Genomic DNA, 20,396 nt, shown 5'->3' on the forward strand with positions numbered 1-20,396 from the left:
ACAGATCTTGGCTAGCTGTATTATCTTTTTTGCATTGTTTTTGTCTTTAAAATTTTCTTTTTTTCTTCTGTTTCATATTTCTCTTTTCTGTTCGTCAATTATACTGAGAAAATTAATAAAAATATAAAAAAGAAAGCTTCTGCTGGAATACATTATTTTACTTCGTTGCAGCAGAATTAAAGATTAACATGGTTACCTACCCTGTTTCCCCTAATATAAGACATCCCCAAAAAATAAGACATAGTAGAGGTTTTGCTGAAATGTGAAATATAAGGCATCCCCCGAAAGTAAGACATAGCAAAGTTTTTGTTTGGAAGCATGCCCGACGAACAGAACACAGGAAAAATAAGACATCCCCTGAAAATAAGACATAGCACATCTTTGGGAGCAAAAATTAATATAAGACATTGTCTTATATTTGGGGAAACACGGTATCTAGGGTGATTATTAGGAAACCAGTGAGGACCTATGATACCAGTGTGTGGGAGAGTGTTAGACGCATGGCTGTTTTTCCTCCCTCTTTCACACCATCTGTATGAAGGCAGTAATTTGAGCGGGAAATGCCCAGAAAGGTCAGACATTCACATTACCTAAAGGATGTGGTAAACTGAGCCTAATGGGTTTTGGGGCCTTGTACTCAACATTTGGTTGTGTGAATTGCTTATTCCTTAAATCACAGTTCATTTCAACGTAGCTCCGTCACTGTTTACGGAGCATGGAAAAAATCCCACCTTACACTGTTTTTTAAATACGTGCCTCAGAAGCGGGTTGTTGGGTGTGTGGAGATTGCAGATGACAGGCGCTTTGAACTGAAAAGAGTTACACTTGTGTTCACACCTACTGAAATCTCCTTTTAACAATGCCTGTAGGTGTAGGTGTGCTGTTTTACAATTAGCTTGCTCAGCTGTATCGTCCTGCAGAAAATAAAGGAGGGTTTTAACCACATATTGGTTTCAAAGGCTTGATGAAATGGCCGTGTCCACCCATTGGAGGAGTTACACCATGAACAAAGTAAGGCTTTGGGAGACATTTTCTGACAGGCAGATACAAATAATATAGATCTCTTCTTTTTTGGGAACTTCCTTGTTAAGCGAGACTGAACTGTCAGAGGCTTTACGAACAATAACCTCTTGTGGTTTGTATATATAATGGCCTAATTCCTTGCTGATTCTGATGGGGTTCCAGCACAGTTCTTTTTGTACTTTGCAAGGCGGAATATGTATCCAGTTAATCCTTTTGTTGCACCTGCTTCTTGAGAATTGGGTGTTTATATGTGTGTTCTTTCAGGTCAATGCATAGTTCAATAGCTTAGAAGGGAGGTATATCTTGAGAAAGTGTATCAAGCCATACGAAAACGGTGCTCCGAGCCTGACTCGTTATTCTGTTCGCTGGATGATAAATGGAACTAGGAATTGCACTTGTAAATTCCATCCATGCTATTGTGTCCACTTTAATTTTAACTGGGTTGGTGCCAGGTGTTTTATGCCTCTTCAGACAAGAGGCCTTTCTGTGTCCTAATGAGAAGGCATTCCTCTTTCAGCAATTGAATCCAAAAATTCACAGATTCATAGAGTTGGAAGAGACCACAAGGGCCATCAAGTCCAACCCCCTGCCATGCAGGCATAGTCAATCAAAGCTCCCCTGACAGATGACCATCCATCCTCTGTTTAAAAGCCTCCAAAGAAGGAGACTCCACAACATTCCTTGGAAGTGTATTCCACTGTCGAACAGCCCTAACTGTCAGGAAGTTCCTCCTAATGTTTAGATGGAATCTCTTTTCCTGCACCTTGAACCCATTACTCCTTGTCCTAGTCTCTGGAGCAGCAGAAAACAAGCTTGCTCTCTCTTCAACATGATATCCCTTCAAATAGCTAAATATGGCTATCATGTCACCCCTTAACCTTCTCTTTGCCGGCTAAGCATACCCAGCTCTCCTCATAGGTCATGGATTACAGACTTTTACCATTTTGGTCACCCTCCTTGGGACCCGTTCCAGCTTGTCAATATTCTTCTTGAATTGCAGTGCCCAGAACTGAACACAGTATTCCAGGTGAGGTCTAACCAATGCAGAATAGAAAGGTACTATTACGTCCCTTGATCTAGACGCTATACTCCTGTTGATGCATCCTAGAATTGCACTGGCTTTCTTGGCTGCTGCATCACACTGCTGACTCATGTTCAGCTTGTGATCTACTAAGACTCCCAAATCCCTATCACATGTAGTTTTGTCAAGCCAGGTGTCACCCATCCTATATCTGTGCATTTCATTTTTTTTCTGTGGGGTGCCACAGCGTTCTGTCCTTGGCCCAGTGCTATTCAATATTTTTATCAATGATTTGGATGATGAAATAGAGGGCATGCTAATCAAATTTGCAGGTGACACGGAATTAGGAGGAGTAGCTAGTACCCCAGAGGACAGAGTCAGGATTCAAAATGACCTGGGCAGGTTAGAGAGATGGGCCAAAACTAACAAAATGAACGTCGAGATAAATGTGGGGAGAGGAAGGGAAAGGAGCTTGTAAGCCCACCTGAGTCTCCTTACGAGAGAAAGGTGGGGTATAACTCCAAACTCTTCTTCAAATGGGCATGCAGGGCCTACAAACTGTACATATGGAGTTGCCATATCCATGTATGGATTTTTTTTAACAGTAGTGTTTCTTATAACAGGTACTGAGCATGTGTGTTTATGGTTTGTACATATACAGGATGCCAGTGTATGTTGATCCCGATCCCCCAGTATTCATACATGTGGTTGTGTGGATGGTATTTTTAACTTCCAGTAAAAGAATGCAGAAGAAATATATAAGGTGTCCATGGGGAATGGGCGAGGAGTGCAAGGTGAACAAAATGGAGGAGGAAGAAGCTTGAGACAATTGCTAGAAAGAGGTAGAGTGCCAGTGCTAAAAGTGAATAATAAACATTTGTATTAATAATAGGGGATCACACCCTTATTCTAGAACAGTGGTGGCAGGGGCTGATGGGAATTGTAGTCCATAACATCTGGAGTGCCAAAGGTTCGCTACCCACGGTTCTAGAATCATTCCTATGCTTGAAATTTTAGTGGCTTGGACAAGACTGGTTTTACAAGATTATATTTGCAATATATTACAAATATATTACAACATATTACCAATATATAGAACATATGGTTGTGGTGGGTTTTCCGGGCTGTGTGGCCATGGTCTGGTGGATCTTGTTCCTAACGTTTCACAGCCACAGATGCAGGTGTAACGTTAGGAACAAGATCCACCAGACCACGGCCACACAGCCCGGAAAACCCACCACAACCAGAAAAACTTCCAAATTGCCACTTAATGAGAAAGATAGGATAGGAGAGTTAAACTCCTTTCTATTCTTTTTTTTCCAGGTAATTAATAACTGGTAGAATGACCTTTTCCTCAAGCATCTGTTTACTAACCTCCAGTATATTCAGGTGGTGACATATGTGGGGCAAGGAATAAACCTTTGTTCCAGTTGATACTCATTACTTTTTTATCTTTGCTTTTCTAATGATCATGGCAGTGGATGTCTTTATATTAAAACATCAAGTTGGAAAATACCCTAATTATTTGCTTTCTGTACACTGCTAGCATACAGTGGTGAATGTTTACTTAAGCCCTAAAAGTCATTTAGTAACCACCTGCTAACTCTTAAAAGTTTTTTCTTGAGTGTATGAACAAAGGCAACAAGGACTATTGAAGTTTTATTTATCGATTTGCTTGATCTACGAATGCATATTTCATTTTAAGTCTTTCATGGCATGTTTTCCATAAATCTTGCCTCTAAATATCAAATGGCCCTTTTTGTTAAAACCGGACTGTGAATTAATCTGATATATTTAAACTGCCAGTGTATTGCTGCCCAATTCCAAAAGGCTAACTTTTAATTAACTGAAATAAGGATTTGAGAAAGTTTTCAATAGTAACGCTGCCACTGAGTAACTATGACCTGACTGCTCTATGTCTGTACCAGTTTAATTTGAAAATTAGATCGTATTGCAGTGGCTGATGGCTCAAAAGCTAAAACAAATTTTAGAGGAGGAAGAGGCTATCCCTGTCTTGTAACTTGTAGCAAAAGTATGAGATCTTTTAAATCTGCATTTAATTAAAACCTTGTCCTGGTAACAAAAGTATATTGTTTGCATCCATTGGATAATTCTCTCTCTCTCTCTCTCTCTCTCTCTCTCTCTCTCTCTGTGTGTGTGTGTGTGTGTGTGTGTGTGTGTATGAAATTAGTTCATTTTTATTCTGCCCATCATCCAAGGAGCTGAGTGACTTGCATCATTCTCCATTCCTGAGTATATGTGACTGGCTGGAGGTCACCCAGCAAACTTCCATGGTAGAGTGGAGATTCAGACCTAAATCTCTTAGATCAGTGATGGCGAACCTTTTCGAGACAGAGTGCCCAAATTGCAACCCAAAACCCACTTAGTTATCGCAAAGTGCCAACACGGCAATTTAAACTGAATACTGAGGTTTTAGTTTAGAAAAAACGGTTGGCTCCAAGGCGTGCATTACTCAGGAGTAAGCTTGGTGGTAGTCGGTGGGTTTGCTTTGAAGCAACCATGCAACTCTTCCAACTGGTGAATGACGACCCTAGGAGGATTTACTCAGAAGCAAGCCCCATTGCCAGCAACCGAGCTTACTCCCAGGTAAAGGATCGCACTTTAGTTCTTCGCATTAAAATCAATAGGGTTTTACAGTGCTTAACAGGGTTACCTACACTTTCCCCAAAACTAGGTCTTAACTTTAATGCTAATAATTGAGCTCAGTGGCCCAGGCCAGCCTAGATGTGGGCCGGGGGGGGGGGGGGCTCTGTTTGCACGTGCCCACAGAGAGGGCTCTAAGTGCCACCTCTGGCACCCATGCCATAGGTTCGCCACCACTGTCTTAGATCATAGTCCAGCACTGTAACTGCTATGTTACATTAGCTCGTCGTTTTCCGCAGATACTGCCAGCCCATCATATATCGAATACTGCAGTGGCATCAAGAAGAACAAGCCATGTAGAAGTTTTTAAAAAATATTTGAGCATTTTAATAGTGAGTGCTTTCCTTATATAACTGATCGAATATCTTTATTTAATTTAAAAAAACTGGTTTGCATTAATATATTTTATCAGGATCTCATTCAATCTGTTCCTGATAACGTCTGTCAGAATTTCACAGTCTCTGTTTGCTAAAGAAATAGGTCTTTTTAAACCCTCCATCATAAGCTTGTTTCCTGCTTTTAGAACTAATCCTATCCCGGCTTGCTTCCAAGATATGGAATATATTTCCAACTTTTACTTAGTTAGTGCTTTTTGTTTAGAATTGGAGCTTAAGCAAAAGTTTTATAGAATTCAGAAACAAAAAAATCTACATGGTCTGAGGTATTTGATGGTTTGAGTAGATTCCTTAACTGAATCACCTGTCTTTTACATACTGTAACTTCAAATCAAAACAAATAAGCAGAGGGCCAGCTATCTGCTGGAGTTCCAAGGAGTCCGCGGTTTTACCGCCTCTCCCCATAAAATCCTTTTTTTCTCGGAGAAAGCTTTCAATCAGGAGAGAGAGGGGGGCGAAATTGCTTCTTCTTCTGTCAATCCCTCCTGCTGATGAATCCAGCCAACAGTACTGCCTCAGTAGTGTTTTGCTGTCAAAACTAGCACTGTTCAGTTATTTGTAAAATAACTGTTTTTGTTCAAAACTAAATAGCTAATGGTTTGATGTTAATACTTTGGAATGAAATACGGGTATGCAACCATTAAGCATCCGTGAGAGTCTGATTGATTTTATATATAATTATATATTTTAGGCTGTGATTTTGTAATTTTTTTATATGCCAATAAAGGCTTTGCATGCATGTAATGGTTTGATATATTTTGTATGGGAAGTGTTCCTGAAATTTAACATAATACAATTTTTGCCCTACTGCCGCCGCCGCCACTGCCGCCATCTCTTCTTCTTCTTCTTCTTCTTCTTCTTCTTCTTCTTCTTCTTCTTCTTCTTCTTCTTCTTCTTCTTCTTCTTCTTCTTCTTCTTCTTCTTCTTCTTCTTCTTCTTCTTCTTCTTCTTCTTCTTCTTCTTCTTCTTCTTCTCCTCCTCCTCCTCCTCCTCCTCCTCCTCCTCCTCCTCCTCCTCCTCCTCCTCCTCCTTCTGCTCCTCCTCCTCCAACTCCAACTACTCCAACTCCAACTCCAACTCCAACTCCTCCCCCTCCTCCCTTCCTGCTCCTTTTCCTTTTCCTCCTCCCTCCTCTTCCTCCTCCCTCCTCTTCCTCCCTCCTCCTCCTCCTCCTCCTCCTCCTCCTACTACTACTACTACTACTACTACTACTACTACTACTACTACTACTACTACTACTACTACTGGTTTTCTTTAATCAAATGTGAATCTTGAAGCACAGACTGAGTTTTCCTCCCCATCAGATATGCTTGTAAATTAATGAAAGCAATTTATACAGTATTGTGTTTAGTTCTTAGTAGTTCATTCATGTGCATCAATGCATTGAAATCCATTTAAGCATTTTTCCCCAAAGCTGCAGTGCTTCTGTTATGTTTCCTGTATGCAGAGCTTGATCTCCACTATCTGGCAACATCAAGCTGCTAAGAAGGGCACAGCTACTGAGAAAGTGAAATTGTTGTCAATCCTCATCATCTGATCACCCTGCTATATTATCACCCCAATCTTGGCAAGAAAAGGCGTGGACATAATTTAGATGTATCGGAAAACATATGTGCTGTGGTTTAATTGGTAGAGTTTGTTGCTTTCACTGGGATGCTTATTGGAAAATGTATCTGCTGTCAACATTTTGATATGATTAACAATTAGCTCAGGTTATATTAATTGCAGTTCCATTTCTGTTGAATCATTAGCACATTTTCAACATAGTTTAAATTTTTAAAAGATAGTGGATGCAGTCAGCCCTGTGAGCCTGGCTTTCATCCAGCAGTCCCTCAGAGACAAGTAGGAAGGGCTACTGAAGTTCAGCTGTTATAACTGGAAGATCTATGCTTTGGGGTTGAGGATTAATGCTGAAAAGCACCTTCTGCTTTTCCATTGAACGGCAGCTGTGGAGAGCTTCAAGAGCTAGACTGGGGAAGGAAAGGGTTAGTGCTCCTTCTTGGATACTGAACTAGAGGGGTGGACTGATGTGGCAGTTTACAAGGTGAAAAGGATTAGCAACAGCCATAGAGTTTTCTATTTGTTGAGTCCAGTGTGAAGCCCCACATACCCAACCACAAAGAAAGTGACTTAAGTGCAGGACAGTCTGAGAAAGGTGCCAAAATATTTGCTATAATAGAGCGTTTCCCCACTTACCTCCTGCTGCGCGCTACTCTCCCCAAGTAGCGCGGGGACCCCGGCACTCCCCATTACAGGGGCGGCGACAACGCAGCTGCCCCGATGCTGCTGCTGTCGCGCCCCCTCAGCGCACGACATTCCCGGCGCCTTTTGAAACAGCACCTTTTGATGACCCCACGCTCTGCTTCCGTGGGGAAGCCCGGGCGCGCGTCAGAAATGACGGTCACTGGGAGTAGCGCGCAGCAACCACTCACCCAGGTAAGTGGGGAAATGACCATAGTTTCAGGTACTTACATCTATCCCTTCATGAAATGTACAGTCTTTTATATTTGATGTAGGTACATGTTGTTAACTGAGCTGTCCTGGTCTTTGAATGAGATGTTGGGTACGCATACTGAAATTGAAAATCTTTCCCTTTAAGAGGCTTTTAAGAAGCCTTTGGTTGGAGATGTTGGAATGCATTGCTGATCTCTGTGCACCTGTCATGGAGTTTAGACTAAGACTGAGATGGAAAGAACCTTTTGGAGCTTTGCAGTGAAGTTCCTTTCACTGGGCCACAAATGCTGGCCAGAAAGGCATGATGATCTGTTTTTCGTCCATGAATTTCTTCAGTTAAAGATTATGGGGGAGAAAACTGTGCAATATAATTGGAGTGTGTCAAAGCACTTGTTGCTACGTTGTTCTGTGGGGAATGTCTGTGCAATCGTGGCAATATATAATTGAACTAAAAGCTTTGTCCTTAAAACATGACAGGGTGAAAACGGCATACAAAACATCCTACTTCTAAATAAGTGAGCAAACATCAATTAAAATGCAGACAGTCACTTCCAGTCATGGGATATTGTGTCAGTTCTGTTGTCAGATGGGAGGGAAGAGAGACCTTTTGTTCAGGATTAGGCATGTAACTGAATTCCCATTGTAAAGCTTTGTAACAAAAGGCCTTTTTGTGTGTGTGCTAGTTGTGTTGGAACTGGGATATGCTAGTTTCAGATGCACGTTGGACCCCTAGTGTTTGAAAAGATCAATGAGGATTTATCCCTGGTACACTTACCGACTGCACTGGCAAAACTTTGTTTTGTTTTTTCATACAGTTTATTAATTTTTCACCAAACGTAACAACGAAATAAAAAAAGATACAGCAGAAAAGATAATAAGTATACAAACCCACGATAGGTGTATCTGCGCTGATTATTAATTAAACTAAACGAACATAAAATACTATCTAAAATAAGATCCGGTCCAAAAAACAAAACGTCTTTTAAACAAAAAGGTTTCCATAGTCCTCTAGTATCTTAAAAGTCCTCTTATATTGCAGATCTGATAGAAGAAACAAGGGGGGGAGCTTAAAAGTGAAACTGAAATGTGGGGTGGAGAGGCAGATTCTAGAGCTGAAGGCACTCATACTTACTGATCCTAGATATTTCTAGAACTAGTGGATCTACGATAGGCTCTAGTTAATTCACCTGTTGAATTTGAAGGTCTCCAGACCCAGTCTGTTCTAATGCCAGTAAGCATTCCTTTCAGTAAAGCACAGCAGGTAGCTTCTGCAAGCTCAACCCAGTTGAATTGCCATGTTCCCTGGAAGTCTAGAACTTCGTTTTGTTTTTAAATGTTAAGAAAGTTGTGAAAGGGTCGGAGGGCTCAGTGAAAACACCAAGTTTTTATTCTGCTCCGTGAAAGAACCAAGTGGTTGTGTGTAGGAGTTTAGATTAGTTTAAAGCTTGTATTATGGTTTGGATTTGGATTCATAATAAAAGCTGAAGATTTGACGTGTATTGGGAATAGAAATTTTACCTATCCTTTATGAATTAATACCTCGAAGGGATTCATTGATGCTGTACAGAGAACCCCACTTTCAGGACGGACAGAATGGAAAAACAGTGGTCTGCTAACAAACAGGCTCAGAATTTTGGCCCCAGGTATTTTCAAAATACCATAGCACTCTATGGGTCAGAGTGCTGGCCCGTAACGAAAGCGGCTGAGAGACGACTCCATGTCATGGAAACGTGCATAACACTGGGTGTATCCCTCCTCAACCACATCACCAATGACATGGTCCAAAAACAATTTGGCATCGCGTCCATCGAGGCAAAAATGAGAGAGAGGCGCCTGCGCTGGTTTGCCATGTCCGACAAGCAGCCCCAGATACTGTCTCCAGCATCGCCTATCACATTGAGGTTACTGGCTGGTGGTCACGCGGCCAAAGCAACGATGGCAAGATACCATCAATACAGATCTGAAAATTACAGGCCTGCAACCAGACATCGTGCTCGATCGAGAGAAGTGGCGTTTAAAAATTCGAGCAGCGGACCCTGCATTAGTGGGACAACGCTAGTAGTAGTAGTAGTAGTAGTAGTAGTAGTAGTAGTAGTAGTAGTAGTAGTAGTAGTAGTAGTAGTTTGGATTTATATCCCCCTTTCTCTCCTGCAGGAGACTCAAAGGGTCTTACAATCTCCTTGCCCTTCCCCCCTCACAACAAACACCCTGTGAGGTAGGTGGGGCTGAGAGAGCTCCATGAAGCTGTGACTAGGCCAAGGTCACCCAGCTGGCGTGTGTGGGAGTGTACAGGCTAATCTGAATTCCCCAGATAAGCCTCCACAGCTCAGGCGGCAGAGCTGGGAATCCAACCCGGTTCCTCCAGATTAGATACACGAGCTCTTAACCTCCTACGCCACTGCTGATCCATGTTTCAGTGTTCTGATCAGCACTTGATCAGAACACTGTTGACTTGTCACCTCTCAGAAAATCTGAAATGCTTTTGTTTTTGCTGGGCTTCTGTTTAAAATCAGATGGGCAGCCACAGATGTCAGTGAAACCACAGGTGAGGGAGTTCAGGGCAGGCAACCAAGGCGGCAGAAGTTGAGTAACTTAGAAAACAAACCTTCTCATTCGAATTAACCTAGTCAAGGTTTTAGTGAGAGCATAGAAAACTATTATAGAGATTAGAGTTTACCAAAATTTTATATTTTTTTTAGATGTCATTCTTTGATGCCCAGCTAAATACTAACCAGGGTTGACCCTGTTTACCTTCTGAGATCTCATGATATTGGGCTAGCAGGGGCTATTCAAATCAGGGCAAAACAGACACAGTGTCTGATTTGTGTAAATTCTACAGATTACCTTTTTCTTAATGGCAGAGTCCAAATGTATCTGGTCAAAGACATGGGGTAGAAATTATCTGATAAGTGTGCTGCTCTCTGTGTAGCATATTTGTATGCCATAACAGTAGCTTTCAAGTTCTGAGCCTTTCTACATCAGTTTGTCTGCTTTGGAGACCCTTCATATTATAGAGATCTAGAAAGTTCTAGAGAATTTTGTCCTCGGAAAGATCTGTTCATACCTGCAGGGTCTTCTTTACTGCTTATGTTGAATTGAGGGGACGTCCTAGAGCAGGCCTAGGTTGACTGACGCCTGTGTGATATCTTTTTACTTCCTGTGGTCCACTGCTTATATTCATAAAGTTCAAAATCTGAGTTCACAATTGATTTCTAAATTGCATAGTCAAGTTGTGTTGTGTAATCCTGGGTATGCTTTCTGGAGAATATAAGGACTTCGTACACCATGATTTGCAAACATATCCCCCACCCCAACTGGGGAAATTGGCCAATTGTGGACTTTGGTCGGTCATGAATTATACATGAACATAGGAGTTGCTTTGTACCAAGGTAGTCCATCTATATGTGTTATTCTTAACTGGGGCATTTTTAGGGTTGCCATCTCTGGATTTAGAAATACCTGGAAAATAGAAAGAGGAGCCTGGGAGGCTTTTATTTGTTTGCTTTCTTCATTTGTTATCTCACCTTTCTCCCCAAAGGAGACCCAGAACGGCTTACATCGTTTTCCTCTCCTCCATTTTATTGTCACAATAACGCTGTGAAGTAGGTTAGGTTAAGAGAATGTGACCAGCCCCAGGCTAACCAGCGGGCTCCATGGCACAAGTGGGGATTCGAACCTGGGTCTCTCAGATACTAATCCAACACTCTTAACCGCTATGCTGCCCTGGCTCAGCAGGTTTAAACACTTCCATTTCTTCTGTCTCTTTCAGGTAGTGGTGCTACAGCTGTTGTCCAGGCAGCCCTATGCAAACCCAGACAAGAACGCGTAGCAATAAAAAGAATCAATTTAGAAAAATGCCAGACCAGTATGGATGAATTGCTGGTAAGTCAATCAAGTCAACAGAACTTCATTTTTCAGGTTTAAGTCATGCAAAACTGTTAAGAACTAAAATAGTGCTATGTGATAGGAAAAAGTATGCAGTTCATTTTAAAAATATTTTATCCCACATATGCTCCAAGGATTCCCAAGCAGTATACAGAATCCCACTTTCTTCATCTGCCTGAATTGTGTGTGCCCCCCCCCCCCTTAGAATATCAGTGGATCCTGCCATCCCCCTCCCTTTGTTTTAGGGGACTTGGTAGTAGGTGCCATCTATTATGTTGATTTTAGTATGCTGCGTTTTAATGGGATGGGTTATTTTATATAGAACCAACAATTAACTAACATTTAATAGTTTTAGCTTTTGATCTATGTGCTCTATTTCTGTTCTGTTGTTCACCGCCCTGAGCCCTTCGGGGGAGGGCGGTATAGAAATATAACCAATAAATAAATAAAAAAATTAAAGAAAAAAAACTTCATATATTCATCAGCACCAGTAACCAACTATTTTAGAAACATTCCTTTCTCTGTACTACCTGCCTTACAAATGAATCGGAAACCCTAACTGTTTTACAGTTCTTTCAGCCGAGCTTGTTTTCCATTTTGATTGCGTCTCTCATGAAATTGTCTGACATTTGAGCGTCTTGCCAAATTAATGAATTGGCTTCTACCTTTGTATGCCCGATACAAGCCAGGATTGTTAAGTAGTAATGTAATCAGTATTAAGGCTTTTATTGCTGCAGGGTAAACATTCTTGCTTCTCTTTGGAGTGACATTCAATTTACACTGAATCTGTTTATCAAACTGTATTGGATCCAATCTGGTATTGCTATTAACAAAAGGTGGGGAGGGTTTTTTGCTAGTATCCTGCCTTCTACTGTAGATCCCCAACTCATCCTTTGTTCTGTTGAGAGCCGGCATGGTTTAGTGGTTAAAAGCAAATGGCTTCTAATCTGGAGAACTGGGTTTGATTCTCCACTCCTCCCCTTGAGTGGCGGAGACTTAACTGGTGAACCAGATGTGTTTCCCCACTCCTACATTCCTGCTGAGTGACCTTGGGCTAGTCACCGTTCTTCAGAACTCTCTCAGCCCCACCTACCTCACAAGCTGTCTGTTGTGGGGAGAGGAAGGGAAAGAAACTTGTAAGACACCTTGAGTCTCCTTACAGGAGATAAGGATCAAATATGCAACCAAGCTGGGAAATGCTTGATCAGAATGGCCACACAGCTTAACCTTCTCTGGCTAAACGGGCTCATCCAATTCCCAAACTCAGGAGAATACACCTTCACTTCATCAAGGGGCTCCAGTGTAATAGACTACATCTTGACCTCTCCCCCTTATAGCAAGTTGCATTTGCATTGATGCATACAGGAGATAAAAGTGGGGTATAAATCCAAACCTCTTCTTCTACTTCTCTCTTCTATTAGTGGGAGTTTCCTGTCCTCCCCAGAGCAGCATTTTAGCAGTATGTCAGGCTGCTGCTGGGGCCAAACCCACTATGGTCATTAAGAAACTATGGTGTAATAGAGCCAGTGTGATGTAGTGGTTGAGGCATTGGACGAGGACCTGGGAAATCCAGGTTTGACTTCCCACTCGAGCTGTGGAAGCTTCTGGATGACCTTGGACCAGTCACATGCTGTCAGCCCTGATCCTGGCTAGTATTTGAATAGGAGACCTCCAAAGAATGTCAGGGTCGTGATGTGGAGGCAGACAATGGCAAACCGCCTCCGAGTGTCAGTTGCCTTGGACATAAGGTCAGCTGTTATATGACAGCAAAAAAAGAGGAATAATATTACAGAGTAACACAAACAACACTTGATTCAGTGCCCAATGAATGAGCCAGCCCCAGTTTCTCCTTCCTGTTGTGTGGTGGGAGTTATTCAGTGACTTCCATTTTCATCACAAATGACATTTTACCCGTGCATCTGAACTGTCAAATTTCAAATCAGGATTGTAAGATAGCTTTGAATCTTGGCTTAGAATTTTGATTTGCCGTGGGGGAGCACACCATAAATTACCAATTCAGATGTAATGGCCATGTATGACTTATGGAAGTAGCTCATCGACTTGGGGGCAGAGAGTAATTAACCGCATGGCTCTATTCAAGTAGGACTCATCCACATAGATACTTTTTGCCTGTTTCAAACTTTTGAAGTGAGACCCACATTTAAATGTACCCTTTTCAGAATGCCCTTTCCACCTCCCCAACACAAAGCACAAGAGTGTCACATTTTATGGGCCAACCAAGTTTATATTTTATTATTTCATTTTTAGTATGTACATATAACAGGCTACATGTCATGACTGTTTTGTGCTCCATACATGGGCAAACCCAAATTGGCTATCCAAATTCCCAGGGCACACTCTGTTCCTCCTCTTCCTCCTACACAATTCTGTTGCCAACCCTTGTGGGGGCCCCAAAACCAATGAGGTACCAACCCATGTTTGGGCCCCAATTCACACTTTGAGGACTACTGGCCTATTGTAGTGTTGTCTTTATGTCTGCAACATTTAGCTGACTGATTATCAAAACATTTTGATGTTTTAAGGCAGTGGTTCTCAACCTGGGGGTCGGGACACCTTTGTGGGTCGAATGGCCCTTTCACAGGGGTCGCCTAAGACTCTCTGTATCAGTGTTCTCCATTTGTAAAATGGATAAATGTTAGGGTTGGGGGTCACCACAACATGAGGAGCTGTATTAAAGGGTCGCGGCACTAGGAAGGTTGAGAACCACTGTTTTAAGGTGTTCCACTTTCTGGCATGCAGTCATTCTTTAGATTTATGTTTAATGCAAGGCCCTGACACGAATCGCTAGTATGTTCTTAGAGTGAAGGCACACGTAACATTTAAAAGTCTGTCCTTTTACCTATATGTAGAGCCAAGCTCCCTTTTGGTTTAGCAATCTGAAATATAAATGTAGAGTGCTGGCTCAACAGACAGTTTTACCCTCCGTAGTTCTGGTGTGTAAAGTGCTCTCAAGGGACAACTGGGTTATAGTGGGCCTTTCCCCACTTACCTTAAGCCCCGTGCAAGTAGCACGGGGTCCCCCGGCACTCCCCACGAGAGGGGCGGCGACAGCGCGTGGCATCCCTGGCGCTCTTGCAAAGGGTGCCTTTTGATGACCCCGCGCAGAGCATGGGGTCGTGGGGACGCCCGAGTGCGCAGCATAGGGGGGATCATGCTGAGTGGGGAAATGCCCAAAGTGACCTCTGGTGGGGTTTTTAAGGCAAGGGAGATGCAGAGGTGGTTTGCCATTGCCTTCCTCTGCACAGTCTCCCTTACCAACCCTGCTTAGCTTTCAAGATCTGACAAGGTTGGACTGTACTATGTAGCCTTCCCTCCTGTTTTACTCTGTTATAAGGTGGATTTCTCAATTTATTTGTGCAGTTTCCCCCCTCCCTTATTTTAAAGAAGAGAAAAAGGAGGCAGCATGGTATAGTGGTTAAGAGCAGGTGGACTCTGATCTGGAGAATCGGGTTTGATTCCCCACTCTGCCACATGAAGCCTGCTGGGGGACCTTGGTCTAGTCACAGTTCTCTCAGGACTCTCTCAGCCCCAACCACCTCACAAGGTGTCTGCTACAGGGAGAGGAAGAGAAGGAGTTTGTAAGCCGCTTTGGAACTCCTTACAGTTGAAAAAAGTGGGGTATAAATCAGTGGTGGGATCCAAAAATTTTAGTAACAGGTTCCCTCGCCAGCCCCCCCTCAGCAAAGGGGGCAGAGGCGTACCTAGGCAAACCTGAGCCCTGGGCAAAACCTGAGTTGGATGCCCCCCCCCCCCCCGCCATGGGCAGCCACCCCACCACGACCCCAAAATTTTTTTTTGCACCAGGTCATTTCTAAATCATCATCACATTATAGAAAATGCCCCAACTCACATATCTGAATACAGCAATGGTGAAACACACAGGTTCTTTGATAGAGACTGGTGAGATAAAAGGTACAAATGGCTGAGAATCAATGAATTGTAGTACCTGAAAGGGATTAACCCAGTTCAGGGAGTTACATTATTAGTCGCAATTGCTATATTCAAAGGCAGAATGCCTCTCGGGGAGGTGAGGGCATGGAGATGGAAAAGCGGACCCAATTAGTAACCCCCTCTTGGCACACACAAATAATTAGTAACCCACTCTTGGGAACTGGTGAGAACCTGCTGGATCCCACCTCTGGTATAAATCCAAACTCTTCTTCTTTTTTTAAAAAACATTTTTGGATAAAAGGAAATTGGACCCAGGAGGTGGGGTAGAGGAAGGAAGGGGTATCAACACTGTACACTCACCCTCTGCTGTACAGTGCACAATAAAGTCACTTGCGAGCTGGCTCCACTGCCTTGTAAATATTTTGGCTGTCTTCCTCCCTAGAGGCATTCTCCCTTCCTTCTGTTTCACAGATATTGGTTTTTATACATGAGGGGGTATGAGGTTTAAATGGGCCTTAAGATGTGTAAAAAAAGGGGGGGGGGGTCCAGTCCACCGGTGTAAGAAAACAACCCAATTTTACTAAACCTAAGATTCCAACATACACATGGGTATTTTGAACCTTCGAACCTAAAAATTGGAATTCATTTTTATATGGCACACTGCATATTAATTCATTATAACCTATCTTGAATATGCATGTCTTTTTTGCTGATAAATAATTTATAGATTGCATCGCTAGTCCAGCAGAAATTACTTCACAACAAAAAGCTAGTGTCTGTAAAGGAACCATAAAAGAACCATGCATTTCCCAGAATCCTTCACTTGAGGGGATTGAAAGGAAAATTGACCTGTGCTAGAGCTGTTTAAGCATCTTTTATTTTAAAACCAGAAACTTTACAAGTTATTGCCCCTGAAGAATCTTTTATCAAATAATGCAGTCATGACCCTGCTCATATGACTTCATTGACCTTTCCTCATGTATAATTTGGAAGAGATATTATTCTTCAAGCTTCAAGTTTCCAACATCTACTCACCTTTAGGACTATGGGTTGCATCTGGCCTAAATTTTCCACAGGTGCAAAGATTTCCATCTGCAGAGGCACACTTCCCTACCTCCCTGCCTTCAAAACCTTCAAAAATGTTGCGCTTGATGATGAAGAAGAAGAGTTTGGATTTGTACCCCACCTTTTTTCTCCTGCAAGGAGACTCAATATAGCTTACAAGCTCCTTTCCATTTTCTCTCCCCACAACAGGCACCTTGTAAGGTAGGTGATGCTGAGAGAGTTCTGAAGAACTGTGACTAGCCCAAGGTCACCCAGCAGGAATGTAGGAGTGGGGAAACACATCTGGTTCACCAGATAACCCTCTGCCACTCAAGTGGAGGAGTGAGGAATCAAATCCAGTTCTCCAGATTAGAATCCACCTGCTCTTAACCACTATACCACGCTGATGGATAAGGAACTCTCAGTATAGCTGAGGAGAGAATCAGTCTGACATGGAAGGGGAGGTTACTGGAAAGCACTCCTCACCTTGCATACGCACAAATCTTAATGGGATACAATCCATACTTTCTTGAAAATAGAGGTCTGCATATGTATAAATGTATGTATTATGCAAATATGAAGTACTATTTTTTAAGCTGTGTCCATGATAGACTTGGGGAGGGTAGGCATGATATCTAAACATACAACTTCCCTTATGTTGAATCATTGGTCCATTCTGGATGGCCTAAATAAGACATCCTGAGGATGCTAAAAAAAGGCATCCTGGGAAGGCACTCTGCCCAGCTTTCTTCTCAAAATGTCCTCCCTTATTTTAGTTCAATGCGTCTTTTTTGGAGAACGTGTCACCTATTTTCCCCCTATGCTGTGTGGAATGCAGAGCTCAGGAGGCATCTTATTTTTCCCACCCAACCATTTTGCTGTCTGGTCAGTTTCACCCTCCGCTTGCATCTGACATTTTGTGTGCTGCTGAAGGAATTCTCCCTGCTGCCATTTTCTGAAGGCTGCCCCAGGATGGTTTCTCTGCAGGCTCCAATCCTAGGTGTCTTTTCAGCCTCCATAGTTTTACTCAGCTGGTCTTGCCAATTCCGGCAATATATAGTTTTCCTTTTTTATTTTTAATGAACTGTCTCGGCAGCTACATAGACACAAGTGCAAGAATATTAGCCGATTGGAAGACTTGTCTACCTCCCATTGAGAAGTGTTGGGTTGACCTGTTCTCCATGGAACCAGTGCTTCTCCATGGGAGGTAGACGGGTCTTCTGGTCATGGTCCACCCACCCTGGGGGAAAGGGGAGGGAGGGGACCTGTCATCTGGTTGTGGTCCACCCATCCTGGGGGGAAGGGGAGGGAGGGGACCTGTCATCTGGTCGTGGTCCACCCACCCTGGGGGGAAGGGGAGGGAGCGGACCTGTCATCTAGTCGTGGTCCACCCACCATGCGGGGAAGGGGTTAGGGTTAGGGTGAAGGGGACCATCATCTGGTCGTGGCCCACCCATCTTGGGGGGAAGGGGAGGGAGGGGGAAGGGGATGTGTCATCTGGTTGTGGTCCACCCACCATGGGGGGGGAAGGGGAGAGAGGGGGACCTGTCATCTGGTCATGGTCCACCCATCCTGGGGGGAAGGGGAGGGAGGGGTCCTGTCATCTGGTCATGGCCCACCCACCCTGGGGGGAAGGGGACCTGTCATCTGGTCGTGGTCCACCCACCCTGGGGGGGAAGGGGAGGTAGGGGACCTGTCATCTGATCATGGTCCACCCATCCTGGGGGGAAGGGGAAGGAGGGGACCTGTCATCTGGTCGTGGTCCACCCACCCTGGGGGGAAGGGGAGGGAGCGGACCTGTCATCTAGTCGTGGTCCACCCACCATGCGGGGAAGGGGTTAGGGTTAGGGTGAAGGGGACCATCATCTGGTCGTGGCCCACCCATCTTGGGGGGAAGGGGAGGGAGGGGGAAGGGGATGTGTCATCTGGTTGTGGTCCACCCACCATGGGGGGGGGGAAGGGGAGAGAGGGGGACCTGTCATCTGGTCATGGACCACCCACCCTGGGGGGAAGGGGTGAGAGGGGGAAGTAGCTAAGATTCTCTCCAAGTAGCTAAGATTCTCATATTAGTGTCTGCGTAGGTATGGAGATAGCTCATTGAAAATGTTTTTAAAAATAGGAAAACTATATATTGCCAGAATTCGCAGGATCAGCTGAGTATAGCTATGTACTTTTGGGGCTGAAAAGACACACAGGACGTCCTGGGCCAACCTTCAGGAAATGATGGCAGGGAGGATCCCTTCAGTTGCGCACAAAACGTTGGGCAGAAACTGAAGGTGAAACTGATCAGAGAGCAAAAAGGTTTGCGGGAAACAGCCTCTTTCCCGCTCTGATGCTTTTGCTGTCTGGAAAGCACACCAGAAGCCACCTCGTTTTAAGACAGCCCCCTGATGTCTTATTTTGGGTGTGCGGAGTGATTAGAGGCAGTCACCTGTTTTTAAGAGTCCCACAGTAGTAGTAGTAGTAGTAGTAGTAGTAGTAGTAGTAGTAGTAGTAGTAGGTTGTTGTTGTTGTTGTTGTGTGTGGAACTGACCAGTCTTTGATAAACTATCCATTGTTCCCTTGCTGGAATTCCTATGTCGTATTTTAATTCCTTATAGAAAGAAATTCAAGCCATGAGTCAGTGCAGCCACCCCAACGTAGTCACCTATTATACATCTTTTGTGGTCAAGGATGAGCTTTGGCTGGTCATGAAGCTGCTAAGCGGAGGTAAGTTTTTTTCTGTGAACAATATGATGCAGCCCTATATCTGCATTCCCTTATCTAACCAATCTGCCATCTTAGGGTGTTGCTTAAGCATCTTCTAATGAAGTATTGGATTTCTTCTGCCGATTCCTTCAAGGTTACTATTACGCTGGTGTAACACATTATCTGAATCTACAGCAATACTGTCAAGTTGCAACGTGTGGTGTTTATTTCCAGTGCCATAGCTGTTTTGAAAGTGGAAAGATTTACCTTACTGCTGAGGTTAAACAGAAGGGGAGGTGTTTTTTACAGAAGGGTTGGTAGCTGCTCAAAGCACATCTTCCTTCCTTCCTTCCTTCCTTCCTTCCTTCCTTCCTTCCTTCCTTCCTTCCTTCCTTCCTTCCTTCCTTCCTTCCTTCCTTCCTTCCTTCCTTCCTTCCTTCCTTCCTTCCTTCCTTCCTTCCTTCCTTCCTTCCTTCCTTCCTTCCTTCCTTCCTTCATGGCAGTCATCTCCAAATATCCTCTTTCTCCTCCAGGGCTCTGAACCAATCCAAGTGATTGTCAGCCCATCAGAACCCATAGGACATCATTGGATGGGAGGGGGGTGTCAGGTTCATCTTGAGAAGGGTAAATAAAAGCTTTTTTTCTTAGACAGGGATTTTGGTGGATAAGAGTGTCAGCTTAGCCAGGCTTTTATTTCGCTTTTAGCTAGGGCTCGGGGTTGGCTTAGAGAAGAAAACTTGTTTCAGTGAGACAAATAAGTATCCTGTTAAGGACCTTACATTCCTAATTGATTTCTGTAGGTTGTGTGGGTAGAAGCTCTCTGGTTTAAAAGAGCATTCTTAAATTTGTTGAGGTGACATATAGAGAAAGGGGAATCAAGTATACCTTGAAGGTTTATTTACTTGAAGCTCGGATCCAAAGTAGTTACTCTTCCTCGGGAAAAGTCTATAACCTTTGAGGGCGACGTTGACCACCACTTTTATTTTATATCTTGAAGCCATTCACACATTCATAACTGTGAGGAACTTGATTTTCTGTTAAACTTTTGTTGTTCATTTCCATCTGTGTCTCGTCTGTTTAGCCAAATATCATGGAAAAATTATTTCTATTTACCTCACAAATACTTACAGCTTCGGTCTCGCAGATTGTCAAATAAAAGACCTTTAGGGAGCGCGTAGCTTACAGGCAACGAGTTTTTAAACTCAAAACTTATGTCCCCTTTTTTATTTGACAGTGGTGACTGGGTCTTAAAGAATCTGTAGGAAATGCAGGTGTGGTGGTTTGGACATTCTTCAGTCCAGTGAGCAGTA

General features: G+C 43.4%; 1 protein-coding gene across 2 annotated transcripts in view; it reads left to right on the plus strand.

The window, feature by feature from the left end:
- STK39 (serine/threonine kinase 39) overlaps positions 1–20,396 on the plus strand; it is a 146,574-nt gene that overhangs the window by 39,144 nt on the left and 87,034 nt on the right. Inside the window, exons 1-3 of one of the 2 annotated variants that reach the window (XM_048483596.1) lie at positions 5,714–5,732; positions 11,327–11,439; positions 18,999–19,107. In XM_048483596.1, coding sequence (XP_048339553.1) covers positions 11,425–11,439; positions 18,999–19,107 — 124 coding nt within the window. In that variant the 5' untranslated portion in view covers positions 5,714–5,732; positions 11,327–11,424. Of the gene's footprint in view, positions 1–5,713; positions 5,733–11,326; positions 11,440–18,998; positions 19,108–20,396 lie in introns of those variants that run through there. The other variant, XM_048483595.1, reaches the window with a different exon arrangement.

The sequence above is a fragment of the Sphaerodactylus townsendi genome, linkage group LG02, assembly GCF_021028975.2.
Source record: "Sphaerodactylus townsendi isolate TG3544 linkage group LG02, MPM_Stown_v2.3, whole genome shotgun sequence".
NCBI classification, from domain to species: Eukaryota; Metazoa; Chordata; class Lepidosauria; order Squamata; family Sphaerodactylidae; genus Sphaerodactylus; species Sphaerodactylus townsendi.